The sequence below is a fragment of the Orcinus orca genome, chromosome 4, assembly GCF_937001465.1.
Source record: "Orcinus orca chromosome 4, mOrcOrc1.1, whole genome shotgun sequence".
NCBI classification, from domain to species: domain Eukaryota; kingdom Metazoa; phylum Chordata; class Mammalia; order Artiodactyla; family Delphinidae; genus Orcinus; species Orcinus orca.
Window position 1 is genome coordinate 111688848 of NC_064562.1, and position 19617 is coordinate 111708464.

At 41.8% G+C, this 19617-nt stretch overlaps 1 protein-coding gene across 1 annotated transcript in view; it reads right to left on the bottom strand.

Annotated features, from left to right (window-relative positions):
- Positions 1–637: 637 nt before the first annotated feature.
- Positions 638–19617, bottom strand: part of CD38 (CD38 molecule) — a 41712-nt gene continuing 22732 nt past the window's right edge. The window contains exons 4-8 of the mRNA XM_004282542.4: positions 13742–13827; positions 10745–10818; positions 8436–8528; positions 7995–8081; positions 638–4236 (exon numbers count right to left, since the gene is read on the bottom strand). Coding sequence (XP_004282590.2) covers positions 4182–4236; positions 7995–8081; positions 8436–8528; positions 10745–10818; positions 13742–13827 — 395 coding nt within the window. The 3' untranslated portion in view covers positions 638–4181. The remainder of the gene's footprint in view (positions 4237–7994; positions 8082–8435; positions 8529–10744; positions 10819–13741; positions 13828–19617) is intronic.

Consider the following 19617-nt stretch of genomic DNA (forward strand, 5'->3'; position numbering starts at 1 on the left):
CCTCTGGGCACCTATTCCAGCCTCCCACACTCACGAGACATACCCAGAATGATGATCCATCCTTTCTTCCAGTTGCCCAACTCACTTGACCTTGGGGTGGGGTAGGTGAGAGGATGTGTTGCCTTTAGAAGGCCATCTCCAGCTTGTTTAATTCTTCCTCCAAACCCATAGATAATTGTTGCAGGTTTTTTCCCAGCTTCACTGAGGTATGATTGACAAATAAATATATATTTGAGGTATACAATGTGATGTTTTGGTATATGTATACATTATGAAATGATTATCTCAATTAATCTAATTAACATATTCATCATCTCACATAGTTATGTGTGTGTGTGTGTGTGTGTGTGTGTGTGTGTGTGTGTGTGTGGTGAAAAAACTTGAGATCTACTCTCTTAGAAAATTTCAAATACACAACACAGTATTGTTAACCTTCTTCACCATGTTGTACACTAGGTCTCCAGAGCTTATTCATCTTATAACCAAAACTTCACAACACCCTTTTACCAGCATCTCCCAGTTTCCCCCACCTGCCAGGCCCTGGTAACCACCATTCTATTTGCTGTTACTATTGATATAAAGTTGACTTTCTTAGATTCCGCATATAAGTGAGGTCAAACAGTATTTGCAGACACAATTGTTGTTAAAAGAATGATTCCACAAAGTCCTTTATTACTCATTTATTATTTTTACAGTATAACTCATTTATATCTGTTATAAATATATTCCAAACTGGAGATTCACAGATGTTAATGAACTTGCTCACTGGGTCACTTGTCTCTTAATCCCACTACCTTGTGCTGTTTGCACTTTGACTAAAGGATGAAAAAGGCAATGTGAACCCATGTGAATGAAGTTCAAGGATAAATGCTGTCAGGGACCAATTCCAACCCTTCTGTGCTTTGTGTGTGTGATGTGAGGGCCAGCCAACCACTGCCTCTCGGGGTAGCAACTGACTCCCTGATGGATTGATAAAAAACACATATTAAAATGATGACTCATGTAGTAAAAATAAATTGCTTCATTATTTTTAAAAAACTGTGAGAAAAATGTTAGGTTAACATTGCATTTATAAAATGCCTCTTAAAGTTATACTCTAGGTTTAACATTTTACTTCATACAATTTTAATTTGCCATACAGAACATTTACCTATATACATAAGTACTTGCCTTTTAAAAACCCACAAAAACAGAGTCATTCTGTGCAGTACAGATTCTACCTGAGATGCTCGAGTCACGGTCTTAGGAGTTGTTCTCAGGAGGAATGGGATGCCAGGAAGTAAGTCAACATGGCTCCTGCTGCATCCTTTCCATTGGGGAGTGTGCACTTCTGGGTTGAGCTTGTTTCCAACAAGAGCTAAAATGCACAGACAGCTGTCAAGCCAAAGAAAGAATGTGTTTTGCCAAAATATTTGATATATACTTGGCCTTGTCTGCCAGGTCTATAAGAGACACAGATGTGGCATGAAACAGAACAACATAATCAGTGACATGGGGCTAAAGAAAGACCCACTGAATGTGGCATCACTGTGGATTGAGAGACACTGTTTTTTGTAACACAAAAGTGTGTGTACACATACACATAGTTATACATACATATGTATATATGTGTATCCTTTCAAGTATCAGAACTGTATTTGAAAGTGTGCCTCAAATATTATGAGGTCATAAACCATTACAGAAGGAAAATAGAGAGCCTTTAGGAGTTGGAAAAGCCTTTGAGTGAGTATGATGGTGGGTACAAGTTGGCATAGTAAGAGGATTTCCTAGAGCAAACAAGAATAAAGTGGGGAGACAGGGCATAGCAGGTTTATGAGTAGAATATGAGGTTCATAAGCAATCAATATTTCAGTAGAGATGTCACTTATAAGAAGAGCGATATGGAGGATCTATTTAGATACGCAGGCCAGAAAGTCCTTAGGGCTAGAAGTGCATGTTCAATGGCAAAGGTGCAAAATTGGAACTACAGAGAGAACGGAGGCAGGGATGAAACATCATGGTAATGAAGATACAAAGGTGTTGCAAGAAGAAAATAGCACCTCAGCCCCCAGCCACCTCCAGGGCTCCTCAGGGCTCTCTGCAGCATTGTGTGAAGCCTTGGGACCAGCCTCCTCTTTGGTCTCCACCAGCTTTGACCTTAAACACTTAAATGAGTCTTCTTGGGGGAAGATTCTCACAAATTGATTTTTACTAAATCCATTTCATCTCTGAAAGGGGACATAAAGAACAAAATTTTCCTAACACAGGGAGCCACTTCATGGGGTATCCTGGTGAACAGGAAGGTATCTTAAAGGATCCAGAACTCAGCAAGCAAGCCCAAAAATAAGGCAGAGTCTTGAGAAGAAAACAGCCAGGTTACCCAGTGGATTAGCAGGGAGCTATTTCTGAGGACATTCTGCAGGTAGGCAGGAGGCAAGTCTGAATCTTAATCAGAACAGGTCCCTAGCATCCATTCTCATGTCCAGCCAAGACTACATCCCACAAGGATGTGCCTAAGTGGAGAACAGGCTGTAGCTGTAGGGGCTGCTGAAGGAAACAGGATTGTCAACCAGGGGCAGGCAGACAGGGGTGAGTGATTTCTTACATATGAGACACTATGCTAGACTGTCAAGTTTTGTCATCTTTTTTAGTTCTTACCACATTTTGAAGAGGGTAAGTTTATAATCCTTATTTAAGTGACAAAGAAGCTGAATTTCAGAGAGGTTAGGTACTTCATTCTAGATCACAGAATGACGCCAAAATATGAACCCAGAAGTGTCTGACTCCAAAATTTATGCTGTTTTCAACAAACCTAGTGGGTTCCCTGAAGGATTCTCAAATTAGCTTATTAATTCTTCACTCAATGCATCTATGTTTTAACCAAAAAACTAGAAAATCTCCAGATGTTTAAAAATTAAGCAACACATTTTGAAATAACAATTAAATCAGAAAATATTTTTAACTAAATGATAATGAAAAGAGACATATCCAAACATTTTAAGAGCTGCAGCTAAAGTAGCACTCAGAGAAAAATTTATAGTGTTAAAATGTACATATAAGAAAAGAAAATGTACTGAAAAATCAATGATCTAAACCTCCATCTTAAGAAGCTGAATAAAGAAACCCAAAGAGATTAGAAGGAATATCTATATCTCTAATAATAAAGAGAAAAGCAAAACCCAAATAAGTAGAAAGAGAAAATCAACAAAGTTAAAGGTTGGTTCTTTGAAAGAGTAGTAAAAATGATAATCCCCGAGCAAGACTAATCAAGTAAAATTCAAGTGAGAAATAAATTGTCACATCAAGAACAAATATATATATTTTAACTGCCTCCTACGTAAATAAGACACTGAGAATGAGGAGGAGAAGGAAGAGGAAGAGGACAAAAAGAGTATCTGTTTTGAAGCCATCTAGAAAATCACATTTCAGATTCTATTGTATTTAATTTAATCCAACATGCATTTATTGGAAGAGAACATAAGGGCTGTCCATCTGGTTTTATCAGTCTAGAAAGATAGCGCACATGAATTTTGGAGTTGAATAAAGCTGAGTTCAAATTCATTCTCTACCTTGAACTAAATGTATGATTTTGGGAAAAGTATATAAATTCTCTGAACTTCCTTTTTCTCATTTGACAAATGGGAGATAATAATATCAACCTCATAGGGCTATCGGAAGGATTAGAGGTAAAGCACCAAGCGTGTGGGTAGCTTATATCTTACAGAATCTTTTTCCCAACATGACCCATAACCATGGCATGGGTTATAGTTTATCTGTAGGAAGGGTACAAAAATATATCCCGAAACAAGGTCATTCATTTGGAAATGTAACCTTTTCTGAAAAGTCTGGGCATTTACTTTTCTTGACCTGCCAATAAGAGAGGCTTGGAGTGGTCATTCTTCAAGGGAAAGGATGTTACCAACATATTAATAACATAAAGCATCATATGAAAATTAAAATGAAATAATATAAAATTTCCACTCTAATGTTATACAGTAATTAATCTTTCTTGATTATTAGGAGATCGAAATAAAAACTATGCCAATAACATAAGTTATTTTAAGACTCTAGAGGAAAAGGCTCCCATCTCCAGTGTTGATATTATGACAGAGAATTCCCCCGAATCCTCAGCTTTCCACGAGCGTGTCTCCTGAGTCGTGCATTTTGATGTATACTGCAGGGCCTCAACCACGCAGACTGGCTCATCTGCAAGATGAATCCCCTGGCTTTTTCACACACTGAAGGAACTTGCCAGAGCTATGACGAGAAAGGAAAAAAGGAGATCAAGAGGCAGTACAATACACCTATGGTCAACTCACCAATGAAAGAAGCCCCTTTGTTAACGACAAAACTACGCATCGACCACCTAGCATCCACCCAAGTTTCTTTCCTGCAGTGACAACAAGGAGAAAGGTCAAGTCCAAGAGTGAATGACTGAAAGTACAGCCCAACTTAGCTTCATTTCACTTGTAAAGCCATAGAAATAAATAACTGATGTTTGATGATAATATGTGGAGATGAAAATGTCTGGCTCACACAAGTCACAGATATGTGCCATGAATGTCAGCTGAGAGTCAGGAAGCAGCAGAAGCAGCAACCTACGAGGAGGGACCTCCATATTTTCTGTTGAGGATTTGCTTTCTCTTCAAAAACTTCCTGAGGAAGTGTTGGGTCTAAGCGTCAGGCAGCAAGAGGTCATAGACTCTCTGGGAGATGGCTGGCGGCCATCAGCAAAAGGACCACAATCCTTGGCACAGAAAGAATCCTAGGTAAGTATTAGCAGGTGAAGGACTCTCGCTTTCATAAAAATCAAATAACAAAGCCACAGGGTCCAATGGGAGTGGTTAGCACACGGAGGAGAGGGGTGGAGAGCAGGGTAAGTGGTTCCTTAAGTTGCAGCTGAATCTGATTTTGCTAAATGTGAGTCAAGAGAGAGCGCGAGAGGCTTAGAAGCAGCTACCAGTACCCCTGTTTCTAAGATAGGCCATCTCAGGCTCATCTCTAGCCAACTGTCATGACCAATTGGGTATAGTGGCTCTAAGTAGAGAGTCAAGCCATCCTCACCAATACAGTGATCTGAGATTCCCCACATGAATACATTCTAGGAGGGAAAAGTATCTTCTTCCTTAAGGAAATAATGCTTCAGAAAAGGAATCTTTAGAGGACTATTTAGGATTTTTGAAGCCACCTTTGCTTTACAGTAAATGAAGAGAATAGGAAGACATTGCTTAATTAGTTTCTCATTTATTGGGAAGTCAATTTTGGTAAAGGAGCAGCAATGGTGCTGTTAAGATTATCTCTCTCCAATAATATATAAATATCCACATCCAATGTTCCAGTAAAATGGACACACTTGTGATATGTTGGATAACACATTGAGGATAGAGACAGAGTATCTTGAAATAACATAAAAGGAGAAATGCACCTTTAGGGTTTTTTAATATGCCACTAGGGCACACTAGCCAGAAAAAGCAATCTGACTATTTGCTTTTTTTGAGGGGGGCGGGGGTGTACGCGGGCCTCTCACTGTTGTGGCCTCTCCCGTTGCGGAGCACAGGCTCCGGACGCGCAGGCTCAGCGGCCATGGCTCATGGGCCCAGAAGCTCCGCGGCATGTGGGATCTTCCCGGACCCGGGCACAAACCCATGTCCCCTGCATGGGCAGGCGGACTCTCAACCACTACGCCACCAGGGAAGCCCTATTTGCTATTTTTAAAGTAATCCAAAAAGTAGTATTTTAAAACATATCTTAAGAAAAACATATCTTAAGAAATTCTGGGGACATCCCTGGTGGCGCAATGGTTGGGAATCTGCCCGCCAATGCAGGGGACACGGGTTCGATCCCTGGTCCGGGAACATCCTACATGCCACAGAGCAACTAAGCCCGTGCACCACAACTACTGAGCCTGCTCTCTACAGCCCATGAACCACAAATACTGAAGCTCGCACGCCTAGAGCCCATGCTCTGCAACAAGAGAAGCCACCATAGTGAGAAGCCCACGCAAGGAGGGAGCCCGCACACAGCAACGAAGACCCAATGCAGACAAAAATTTTAAAAATAAAAAATAGGGCTTCCCTTATGGCGCAGTGGTTGAGAGTCCGCCTGCCGATGCAGGGGACGCGGGTTCGTGCCCCAGTCCAGGAAGATCCACATGCCGCGGAGCAGCTGGGCCTGTGAGTCATGGCCACTGAGCCTGTGCTTCTGGAGCCTGTGCTCCGCAACGGGAGAGGCCACAACAGTGAGAGGCCGGCGTACCGCAAAAAAGAGTTGCCATTTAAAAAAGTAAATAAATAAAAATTTTAAAAAAGAAAATCTGTGTATATTTTATAAAACTGAGTGTGTGTATGGAAAAAATGACTTTAAGGATATACAGCCATATGTCAATCGTGTTTGTCTCTGAGTAATGGGATTTATTAAAAGGTAATAGAATCAGTAGAAGGTCTAATCCATGTAAATGTAATTACAATTCTGTTTGCTTATTAAAAAAAATCACACTGAAACAGCGGGACAAATTTGGTTAAATTGGAAAGTATGTTTGGGATGGAGTGATTTAGACTACAGTCTACATCTATATCCATGACATTCACTTTGGGCTCCCCTAGAGACAAGCAGCTTGCAAAGACACAGAACTCTTAGACACAACAAGGGCTCCTGGTAATTCAAGGAGGCATGCCGAGTATATCATGACCTCATGGTTGGAGAAAAACAACAGGGATTTCAAATATGATCCCCAAATTTAAGGTCACATGAGCTGGTGCTCTGAGTGACAGGTGCTGACTTACGAATCACGTCTTCCTAGGTGGGCCACTATACAAGCCCATGGGGGAAGGTATGCTTAATTATTCTTCCCAGGTGGAGAATGAATGAGCTTACCCAGAGCCTGTAGTTTGGGCCGTTCATAAAAAAATGGGGAATGCTAAATGTAAGAAAAGAGATAAAAGAGTGTTGGGGACGACTCATCTACATTCCCCCATCTTGTCCTAGGTTTTAGCATTCCATTTTCTCAATGCAAAGTATCTTTGAGTAACTTAACCTGGTCAGATGTTTGCCATGTTTCTTTTATAGTTGTTCCTTTGTTCTGTTTGTTTTCCCATCTAACTGCTGTAGAAGGCTTCTGTTATTTTCTGGCAGTTTCCAGAGAGAAGCCAGCTGACTGATGGGGAATTCAGGTCATTTGAGAGACAAAGGCCTCACTGAATGTTCTTTGAATCTGTCCTTCTGTTTTTCTGACATGGTTGGTGGGAAAGGGAGGTGATAGGGAAGTGATGGGAAAAGTATCCTAACGTTTCAGCTTCTACATTCCTTAAGAAAAGTTTTCTCTCTGCATCTGTCTTGTTCCAAGCTATCACATATGGGAAAATTTCCAAAGATGCTTTTAGCAGAGATCTCTGTCTATATTAAGTATTGGCCACAACTTCTTAAAAATAGTGAGGGGAGAGGGGTCCCAGTTTTGATAACAGGGTTGCAGGTGACTTTAAAAATATATACCTATCTGTAATTTAAACTTTTCTCCAATAAACATGTATTACTGGTAAGTATTTTTTTTAAGATTTTACATTTTTTCATTAGAAAATGATAAAGCTTGGTAATCTGCCATTTGGCAACTTACCAAGTGTTAGGCGTCTACACTGAGACCCAACTAAAGAAACCTCACCTGCAAAATTATGCCAAGTCACAAGGATTTTATAAATCCTTTGTATATGGCAAAACATGCTTCTACTCCTCTGAAAGCTAGGAGTTCTGGGTCAGGCCTCTCATGTGGGAAACCAGGAAAGATACCCTCAAAGTCTGGGTCAGCTTTACAGGAAAATAACTGCTTGAGTCAGGTGTGGAAGGAAGAGAAAGAGGAGGGAAGGTGGACAGCAGGAGGCCACTGGCTGGAAACACCTTCTGGGCTGAGCTGGGGGAAGAGCAGAGTTCACCATAGGTCACCACCCAGATCACCATCAAGGCCCAAGGGAAGATGCCTGTGGATGGCAAGACAGCCATTTCTTCTTCAGGAAGACATCAATTACCTGTAGTTATCCTGGCAAGTAAATTTGATATTTCTTTGCCTTATAATCTGTCTCAGATCATTTATGGAGGAACCCGAGCAGGAGTCACTGGGGAAAAAAAAGAAGAAAGTGCTAAAATAGCAAGAGCTCACAAACATTTCCTGAGTCTCTTGGTTTCTTCCAGGTAGCAGGCCCTGGTCAAGGCCCTGGGGTAAAGAGGTGAAGCAGAGGTAGCTTCTAAGAGCTCACAGGTCAGCAGGGGAGCCAAAGGTGTGAACTACGTAGATACCTACCATGGAAATAAAATTAAGAGACTGTTGGAATGGGGTAAATGTAGAGTAAGGCCCCATTCATTTCCTGAGCCAGTCCTTTCTCAATGCATTTCTGTGACTGTGGACTCTTTCATGGACTGATTCCTGAAATAACCCTGAGAATATATGGGTACAAGGTAGTAACATATACCTGGGAAATTTTCCAGGGTCATGGATCACCCAAGCCTGTAGCGTATGAACCTTCATTGGATTCAAGTTATGGACTTCCACACGTCCAAAAGTGCTAAGATGGGAGAGACAAAGAACATTGTTAACCCCAGACTAAATTTTTCAGGCATCCACAGCCCCTGTGAAAAGCCAACAGGCGGGGTGCCATTGGTTAGAACTTACCCTTTGGAAGTGATCCATGATTTGCATTAAAATCAGGCATCTTTACTCATTCAGTGTGACCCTAAATGAGTAAGATTCTCAAAAGAAGATTCTTAATCTGTACATTGATGTTGATTCTTTAAGTACTTGCTATTCCAAGAGTGGGCCTTAGACCAACGTAATGAGCTCATTAGACCTGCAGAATCTCTGCCCACCACCACCTGCTGAATCAGAACCTGCAGCCGAACAATCGCCAGGTGATCTACTCACTCTCTGAGTTTGAGAAGCACATCGTTGAAAGACCCCGATGTCCTGCTCTAACCCCAGCCTTAAACTCTCCCCATTAGTCTCTACCACTCCTGTTACAAGTACTTGGATCCCTAATATCAGATTACAAAATTCTGGAATGTTAACACTTGTACCCAAAAACCTACAAGGTTGGGGTCAGAAGAAGATAGAAGGACGAATGTTTCTTGGTGGAATTAAACATTGAAAGAGGAGAGAAGGAAAATTAATTTGGGGCACGTGGAGTGCCTGGGGCACATTAATACATGCTCCCTCCTCTCAGTCAGACTTATCCGGGGAAAGACTGAAGAAGAGAGACTGGAAAGGTAATCAACGTGGTAAAAACTGTAAGTACGGAAGGGGGTTAGAGAAGGAAGGCATGAGTGTGACCAGAGTCAGTGGTTAAAGGAGTGGATGTGGAATCTAGAAAAATGGTACAGATAAACTTATTTGCAAAGCAGAAATAGAGTCACAGAAGTAGAGAACAAACTTATGGTTACCAAGCGGGGGAAGGTGGGGTGGGACGAACTGGGAGATTGGGACTGACATATATACACTACTATGTATAAAATAGATAACTAATGAGAACCTACTGTATAGCACAGGGAACTCTACTCAGTGCTCTGTGGCGACCTAAATGGGAAGGAAATCTAAAAAAGAGTGGGTATATTTATATGTATAACTGATTCACTTTGCTGTACAGCAGAAACTAACACAACATTGTAAAACAACTATACTCTAAGAAAAATTAATTAAAAATATGGAATTTCCTTAGTGGCACAGTGGTTAAGAATCTGCCTGCCAATGCAGGGGACATGGGTTCGAGCCCTGGTCCGGGAAGATCCTACATGCCGTGGAGCAACTAAGCCTGTGTGCCACAACTACTGAGCCTGCACTCTAGAGCCTGCGAGCCACAGCTACTGAGCCCACATGCCACAACTACTGAAGCCTGCGTGCCTAGAGCCCGTGCCCCACAACAAGAGAAGCCACCGCAATGAGAAGCACATGCACCACAACGAAGAGTAGCCCCCGTTCGCCGCAACTAGGGAAAGCCCGCGCAGCAACGAAGACCCAACACAGCCAAAAATAAATTAAATTATTTTTAAAAATTAATTAAAAAATAAAAAACAAAGGAGAGGACAATAACTGATACTCATCCAGCACTTTCTCTGTCAGGCACAGGGCTCAGCATTTTCATATATTATCCCAGTTAATCTTCATATCACCAGCACCTCCTCAGGTACATACATACTACAGGGGCCCTGCTAAGGTCACATAGGTGAGATGTCATGACCTCTGGAGTCCCCGCTTTTAACCACTATAATAAACCACTGACACTGTCTGCAAAGAGGTAATGAAGGTCAAATGCCCAGCAGAGCTCCTACTGTTCCCAATAGTAGACTTACTGCTGACTTGGGATTCATACAGTCCAGGGAGGAGAGAGGAGTCGGGCAGATCTTCGTGGATGGTGAGACTTTAGACAGTCAGAAGGAAGGAGGGGCCGGGTCATATGGGGGAGCAGCGTGAACAAAGGCGGAAAATGGGCAGGATGGAGTGTCATGGGAGAGAGAGCTGAGAAGATTATAGCAGGCGTCGTAAAGCCAAGAGGAGGAGCTGGACACATGCAAGGACCATTAGGACTTTTGGAGGATTTTAAACAATGGAGAAACCGGACAAAAGTGTTGACTTCGAAAGACAAAGCTCACCATAGAATACAAACATTTTACCTTTTTTAGCCCGGATTCAGTACTGGCCTTCAACATGAAAAGCATATTCTTCTAAAGATGAAGTGGCCAATAGGAGACTGTGCTAACCCTTACAAATAGGATGCAAAGAAATAAGTACCTCTTTCTATCAAAGGCGTTACTGATGGATCCATTGAGCACCACCTGGACCACACCACAGGCATTTTCTGCAAACTTAAGAACAGAAACACCATTCCTCAGCATGCAAACTTAAGTGCCACGCCCCAGCACTTCCATCCCAAACAGCTCTTAGCATCATCTGGTGAAGGAGGAACGGCCTGTATGGCTCTAGCTTGGTCAGGCCAGATCTGTGTAATTTTCATCCCAAGCCATTGGAGGGATTATGCTTCCCATGAGAGTTTTCCGGAAGCAGTTGCTCCAATCTGTGTCTCAACAATGAAGTTCAACATCATCACTGCTAAATTGGTGGTTCAGAAGGTGGAAGTCCAGGGACCCCCCTGGCAGTCCAGGGGTTAAGACTCAGTGCTTCCAATGCAGCGGGTGTGGGTTCGATCCCTGGTCAGGGAATTAAGATCCTACATGCCACGTAGTGTGGCCAAAAAAAAAAGAAATAAAAGGTGGAAGTCCAGATGAGTAACAGCAACATAATCACTGAAGGAGGAAGGTAAAAGCACTTTCTTGGGGCCACGCACTGTAGACACTGCACATTTCATTTAGCGGGAGCAGAGCAGACACGTAAGGAGTAAAAGAAATGAAGAAAGAAAAAAGAAAACGCCAAGAAAAAAGAAACTGTGGAAAGATGGTGACACTGAAGCCTGCAATGGCATAAAGAGAAACGGGGAATGGATGAGTGTATATTTTTGAGCAAGGGGTTTTATTCTGCTGGAACTTTCCCTAGGCACTGGGGGAAAACAGGATGAACAAAACTAAGCCATATACTTGTTTCCTCCAGGAGGCCCATCCAGGTCCCTGGGACTAGCTCAGGTCTCCTTCACACGTTATACAACTATACCGCATCGTGAGGTTGAGCTTAACACGGGGTTAGCCACCAGTACTGAGAGTTCTGTGAGAGCTGTGAGCCTGGCTGTCCCGCTCGCCACTGCAGCGCTGGAGCCTCGCAGCTAGGGCACGGCACAGAGTGGGCGCCCAGGGAGAATCCACGCATGGAGAAGAGGCAAGGGAAAGGGGAGGCAAGAAGTCCAAATACTCTGCGATGGAGAGTATGGAAGAACCCAGGACAGCAGAAGCCAAGTCCTGAAGGATGAATCGGATTCTGCCTGGTAGAGGTCGAGGCAGACACAAACCAAAAGGCCCAGGAGCTTGCGAGAGGAGTGATGTTTGGGGGAAAACGTCGGTGGATGCTGAAGCTAGGTAGATGAGTTAGTTCACAGAGGGCCATGAACGCTTTGCCAACGAATCCAGCCTTTACTCCGCAGGAGATAAAACACTACTGAACAATTTGAAAGGGAATTGTGAAAACTCTGTGCGGTGTCGGTCTTTCTCCTGGGGGTGATGAGCAGAGAACAGAGGCCCGATTACTATCAGTCACAAGTGCTAACCCAACAGATGGGTGCCAAGCACTAACCCTGTCCTATGTAAGTCTCAACAGCCCCTGCAGAGTAAATCTTGGATGAGTTTGCCCCAAGGTCACGTCACTTGGAAGCAAGGAAATGAGCTGGTGGGGGGTTGGGGGGGGACGGAGGGGGCGGGGGGATCCAAACCACCAAGCAGCACTGCCTCTGGTGTCAGAAAAAGAAAAGATCAAGTCGGATGAAAGAAGCCCATTTACATCCATCTATCTATGAGAACTTGGCCAAGATAAAGGTGCAGTCCCAGGGGAGTTCACAATGGTAGAGCACCTTCTTTCATTTTCCTGTGCTCCTGGCCCCAAGGACAGTGTGAGGAACACAAGTAGGTGCTTGTCACATACAAAATGTGACTTGGCTTTCAACGTTTTCAGCAACAGCACTGCCACCAAACAGATCACAGACTGATAACATAAATAGAAACTATTCTCAGAAAAAGCAAACAAACAACGACAACCAAAAACTCTGCAGTGCCTCTGATTTTCACAGCACGTAGTAGGTACTCTACAAATATTTGTTAAAGGAATGCATTCAGGTAAACCATACTAGGGTTTACCTGAATCTCCTTAAGGTAGGTAAGGCTCTCAGCTCTGCTACTCACTAGACCATTGACTTTGAATGAGTCACTTAGCCTCTTAAGTTTCCTCACCTGGAACATGGACATTTGTACCTTCTCGTGCCACCTGTTGTGATGACTAAACAAAATGACGCAGGTGACACAACTGGCCCAGGACTTGTCATGAATATGCACTTAACATATGTGAGTTCTCACTTCGCCCAGCTCCTCCGATGTCTGAGTTTAATTTTGGAGAATTCTAAGTAGTGTAGTTTCATTTTCTCCCATGTTTCCCATTCATTTCTTTCCTTTCTTCCTTTCTTTCCCTTTTTTCCCCTAGTCCGCTTAAAATAAGCAACTTACAAGAAAAATAAATATGTACAAAGGCAGCTTAGAGTGAGGTCAGAAACAGATAGCCGGGAGGATGGTATTTCCCAGCCTGGATTCTGGATCTGGAGTCAGACAATTTGGATAAACACCTAGATCTGCCACTTACTGTGTACATTTAGTAGAAGGCTTATTTACCTGCACCTCCATTTTGTCACCTAGAAAATGGACGTGATACTCATGGTGCCTACTTCATAGGGTCCCGGTGAGGATAAAATATTTTAATCCATGTAAAGACCTGAGGACTGTGCCTGGCACACGGTAAACGGTCTGCAAATGTAGATCATTAAGACTGTCCCAGGAACCTAAGATTGGCCAATACCAGGATCAGAGGATTAAAAAAACCCATAGATGGGCAACCAAAGCCAAAAAATGGATAAGAGCAAGAAGTCTTCAAATAGAGCTCAGCGACCTTCCACGAATGCCCACAAATTACACATGAAAATATTCTAGCATGTGCTTATGAACATTTTTCTGAGGAAAGAATACTAAACTTCTGTTTCTAAAATGACCTGTGACCCAAAGTGCATTAAAACCAACCACTTACTGGATGACCTCTTAAGCTCTTTGGTCTCCAAGATTCTAGAATTTCACTTGTGGTACTTACCCTTTTGGACACCAAGTCCCAGAATACAGAAACAAAGTTGTTGCTGCAGTCTTTCTTCCAGTGTGGACAAGATTGATAGTTCATTTCTAAAAGACATAGTTTACAGAAAAGTAATTAAAGTGGAAAAGAAAAGGTATAATTGATCTCTGTTCTTCGCGGGCTATTGGATCCCAGTGGAGCTGCTTTCCGGTGGCATCCTCGCCAAGATGGAGGATGGAAAATGGACACATCTCAACCCAATTTAACTAAGTGCCCCCTGAATCCCTTCCAAGTCCTTACCTTACCCTCCAAATCCCAGACAGGAACACAGTGACCAGCTTTGAGTCATCATTCTGGGAAATTACAGCAAAAGTTCATCTGACAGAGACAAGCCCCCCTGTATTATTTCCGCTTCCAGGAAGAATTAGAGATAATTTCCTCCCCCACCACCTTCTGTCTCCACACCCTTAGGCTCAGATGCCCTCAGAGTCTTTCTACACTCGCCCCATCCAGACAGGCTTAGCTGTCAGTGAGGAACCACAGACATAAGGCACGAACACATATTTTCTGTGATACTTCTTCCAAGGATATCTGCTTTAACGCACCAGCATTTATTTTTTTTAATTTTTTTATCAAGGTATAATTGACAAATCAAATTGTAAGATAATTAAATGGTACAGTGTAATGATTTGATATGCATATACATTGTGAAAATATTCTCCATCAAGTTAATTAATATGTCTATCACCTCATATTCTTTTTTTTTTTTTTTTTTGATGAGAACTTTGAAGTTCTACTCTCTTAGCAAATTTCAATTACACAATACAGAGTTAACAGTTATAGTCACCATGTTACACCTTAGATCCTCAGATCTTATCTGTCTTATAAATGAAAATTTGTACCCTTTTACCAACTTCTCCCTATTTCCTCCACTTTCCAGCCTCTGGAAGCCACTTATCTACTCTGTCTTTATGAGTTCCACCTTTTTTTTTTGGATTCCACATATAAGTGATACCATGCAGTATCTGTCTTTTTCTGTCTGATTTATTTCACTTAGCATAAAGTTCTCCAGTTTCACAGTGTTGTCACAAATTATGGGATTTCCTTCTTTTTAAAGGTTGAATAATATTCCATTGTGTGTGTGTATTTACATATATATACGTACATATATATGTACGTACATATATATATACATATATATGTGTATATATATATATATATGTATATATATATATATCACATTTGCTTTATCCATTGCATTTGACTACACAAACATTTATTGAGTGTTAGGCCCTGGAGATAGAGAGATGAATTAGATAAAGTCCCTGCCTTCAGAGGTCACATAATCTACTATAATCAAATAATTCAGAGAAAGAGCAACTTGGGTTGGGGGTGGTGTGCAGCACCATGTGGGAAGGTTGACGTTGAACTTGGTTTTGAAGGATGAATAGAAGTCTTCAGACAGACGCGCTAGAGAAAGGGGCTCCATGCCGAGAGAGCATGTGCAAAGGCACCGGGTTTAGATTTGTACCGCCAGAGTAGAAGGGATAAGGAGGGGATAGATGGAAGATGAGGCATATGAAAGACAAAGGCCAGACCAGGCCAAGGAATTCCGACTGTATCTTAGAGGCAAACAGAGCTATTTGGGTTTTAAGTAAGAGACAGAAAGAATTCCATTGTGGTGTCCAGACGGAGGCTGACATAAAGGGGTCAGGGGTGAGCAGTTAGGATCCGACAACAGTCCAGCAAGAAAGGAGGGGGCATTAGTGATCTGGATTCAGGCAATTGTAACAGCCACAAGAAAGAAAGGATGAACTGCTAGGTAAATGACTAGGTTGGTGACAGATTGGGTATGCCAGAGGAGGATGGAGTGAGAATGAAGGCAGAGTCTGGGATTGTCTCACCTCAACTTTGCCTCATCCAGCAGGTAGGGGAAGTGTGGGGTGAGAAGCCCTGGAACCCTCTCTTGGTGTCCCAGAGGTCAGGCATGCAGCAGCCACCTATTTCTGCTGTGGGTACGCGTACAGCTGACCCTGCACAAATACCCATCTTTCTACTTCCACTTTGTTATAGGTTGAATCGTGTACCGCCAAAAGATATGTTGAAGTCCTAACCCCCAGTACCTGGGAACGTGATCTTTTTTTTGGAAAAGGGTGTTTGCAGATGTAATCAGGTCAAAATGAGATCATTAGGGTGGGTGGGTCCTAATCCAGTAAGACTGCTCTACTTATAAGAAAGGGAAGTTTGGTCACAGAGACAGACAAGCACAAGACGCACAGGGAGAAGACAGCCATGTGAAGATGGAGGCAGGGACTGGCGTGAACCAAGGAACACCAAGGGTTGCCAGCAAACACCAGAAGCTAGAAGAGGCCAAGGACTCTCCCCTGGAGCCTTCAGAGAGAGCACAGCCCAGCCAACACCTTGATCTAGGACTTCTAGCCTCCAGAACCATGAGAAAATAAGTTTCTATTGTTTTAATGCCACCCAATATGTGGTACCTCATTACGGCAGCCACAGGAAACTAATATAACCACAGACGTGGGCTTGACTGCCAGTGACCAGAAAGAAATTTCTAGATCAGAAACACTTCCGGGGATGAGGAAGTAATCCTGGGACTTTTTATAATAATTAAATGCATTAAAAACAAAACAGCACAAATTAGAAAAAAAAATCCATGTACAGATGTAAATAATTACTGCAGAGTCAAAAGATAAATTTGAATCATCTCCAATAGATGCAAAACTGTTGACGATGATGAAATGAACATAATTTTGTAAGGTGCTACAAGGGTGCCCCTGTTCATAGGTTTTCATGAACATAAAGCTCTTTTATCTTCACAACCATATCTGGAGAGAAGTCTCTGAGTTTCACCTACCCTCTCCCCACAAGGATGCTCCCCCTTGCCACCTGCCCATTAAATAAAATTTGAACATCACAGAGAAAAAGAAGGGAGAGAAATTTTACAATAAAGTAAGATAAATTAAGTATATAAAAAAAGCAGAATAAGAAGTTAAAAAAAGGGAGAGATTAGAAGCTTATAACAGAAACTATGACTTTCATAATAAAACAAGTAAACAAGGCAAAACCAAGGTAGAAAAAAATTAAGGAAAAATTGTTTAAGCCAGACAATAGAACAATTAAAATATAAAAATTAGGAACCAGAAAGACAGCAAACAAAATAAGGAAAAGAGGTTAAAATCAATAAAAATTGAGGCCAAAGGAGAAGGAAGTAGACAGAATAAAACAACCTATACAGGATTCAGTTGAATAGAAAGCAAAAATAAAGAACTCTGAAAGGTAAACTGATGAGAAATAGATTTCTTTATTTCTCCAATCTTTTCTAAGAAAAAGCTGACGTGGTATATTGAAAAATAAAACTAAAAGCAAAGTTTACAGGAAATACATTTAAGCTAAAAGGGTTAAATGAATGACCTTGAAAAGCTAACTTGCAATAAGGGAAATTTAAAAAGGAAAGCAAGAAATATGGTAAAAACTATAAAAGTTAACCAAAAAGAAAAAGAGTAAATGGAGAGATATATTTATATGCCATATTTCTAGGTGCAAAGTGTCTGGATTAAAGATTAATTGAAAAGTTACAAAATAAAACCACTAGATGAAAATATAGAAAACTCTCCAATCTTGAGTAAGAAAAATTTAAGCAAAATATGGAACCCAACAGCCAAATAGGAAAGGATAGACAGGTTTGTTGCATTTCTGTGTGGCAAAAGACAATATAAACAGTATTAGAAAAAAAACAGAAACTGAGAAAAATAGATTTGCCACCTTTGTGCCAGAAAACAGGCAGGATGACACGTGGTTAAGAACACGAGTTCTACAGCCAGTAATCGTGGGTCTCTCCCAGCTCTGCCACTCACTAGCCGGCAACTTACTTAACAGCCCTGTGCCTCAGACTCCTCCTTTGTACAATGAGATCATCACAGGGGCTGTGAAGGATTAAATGGGTGAATATTCATACAGCACATAGAACAACGGCCCATAAGTAGTAGCCACTATTGTTAATTTATATTGAACTTCTATAAATAAGAAAATAATAGACATCCCAATAAAAAGGATTAATATATATGAACTGCCAGTTTACAATAGAAATAAATATCCACCATTAAATATACAAATATACTCAGCTTCACAGCAAAAGAAATGCAAAAATGAGCCGAGGTATTATTTCTTTATCAAAATGGCAAGACATTTTAAAGTATTATTGTCCAGTGTTGGTGAGGGTCTGGGTAAACAGATTATCTCATATATTTTGAGAGTATACATTGTTACCACATTTCGCATAACAATTTGTCACTTTCCACCACAATTTATTCCACACTGAAATTCCACCCGTAGTCATTTATCTTTCAGAAATACTTCCACAAGCATGCCTGTGTGTGTGTGCACTCATGTGCGTGTACAAAAGCGCTCCTTGCGATGGTGGTTGTAACAGCAAAAACATCTGAAAAACCTAAGTGTGCAGCAATCGGAGGTTGTTCAGATAAATTATGATATGTCCATAGAGCACATAAGATGAGGCCTTTTCAAAAGATATGGCTGTATTTATACCTACTAATTTTAAATGAATAAAGCAAGTTGCAAAACAGTATGTGTACATTTCAAGTATACAGACTGTCCCCGACTTGCGATGCTTGGGTTTAGGATTTTTCAACTTTTTGACAGTGTGAAAGCGATATGCATTCAGTAGAAACCATAATTTGACTTTTGAATTTTGATCTTTTCTCAGAGTGGTGATATGGGGTCTGATCCTCTCTCGCGATGCTGGGCAGCGGCAGTGAGCCACAGCCCCCAGGCAGCCACGCCAGCCAGCGGGTAAATAACCAAGACACCTACGACCACTCTACACCCAGACAACCATTCTGCTTTTCACCTTCAGTACAGTATTCAACAAATAACACAAGCTATTCCACACCTTATAAAATAGGCTTTGCGTTAGGTGACTTTGCCCAACTAGAGGCTAATGGAAGTGTTCTGAGCACATTTAAGGTAGGCTAGGCTAAGCTACGATGTTCAGTACGCTAGGTGGATTAAACGCATTCCTGACTTATGATATTTTCAATTTATGATGGGTTTATGGGGACATAAGGAAGATCTGTATGTATTTATGTGAGCGCAGGGAAATGCAGGGTATGTACCAAATTGTTGACAACAGTCCCCCTTTGGGAAGGAGCATGAAAATTGAGGAGTGGGGGAACTGGAATTTTTGCTTTTTACTTTGATGCATTTCTGTATATGCAAGTATTTTTCGATTAGGAGTACATCTTGGGCTTCCCTGGTGGTGCAGTGGTTGAGAATCCGCCTGCCGATGCAGGAGACGTGGGTTCGTGCCCCGGTCCGGGAAGATCCCACATGCCGTGGAGCGGCTGGGCCTGTGAGCCATGGCCGCTGAGCCTGCGCGTCCAGAGCCTGTGCTCCGCAACGGGAGAGGCCACAACAGTGAGAGGCCCGCGTACCGCAAAAAAAAAAAAGAGTACATCTTTTTTGTAATTGGAAATAATGCAAATCTGGGTTGAAGAAGCTACTACAGTAAGTTTTTTTAAATAGTCAAAAGCAATAAAAATAAGAATAAAACTATATAAAGTAAAAATATCCACATTATAAATAAAAAGAGAAAAAAAGAAGTGAAATGAGCTCAATCAGGCTTTCTCAGTAGAAAACATCTCCCCACAGTGAGGTGTTCTGGGTCTTTCTGGGCAAGGAAGGTGACTTCTGATCAATGGCAAAGCCACACACTGGCCCTAGACCCAGAGAAGCCCAGCATGTGGTCCCTATGGCTGTTCTGTGGAACAAGGACTTTGGCCTGGTTCCCTCGGAGTCCTCATTCTGTTCTAGAATTCTTTGGTCCTGAATGATGCCCTTAGAGAAAGTAAAACACCAAC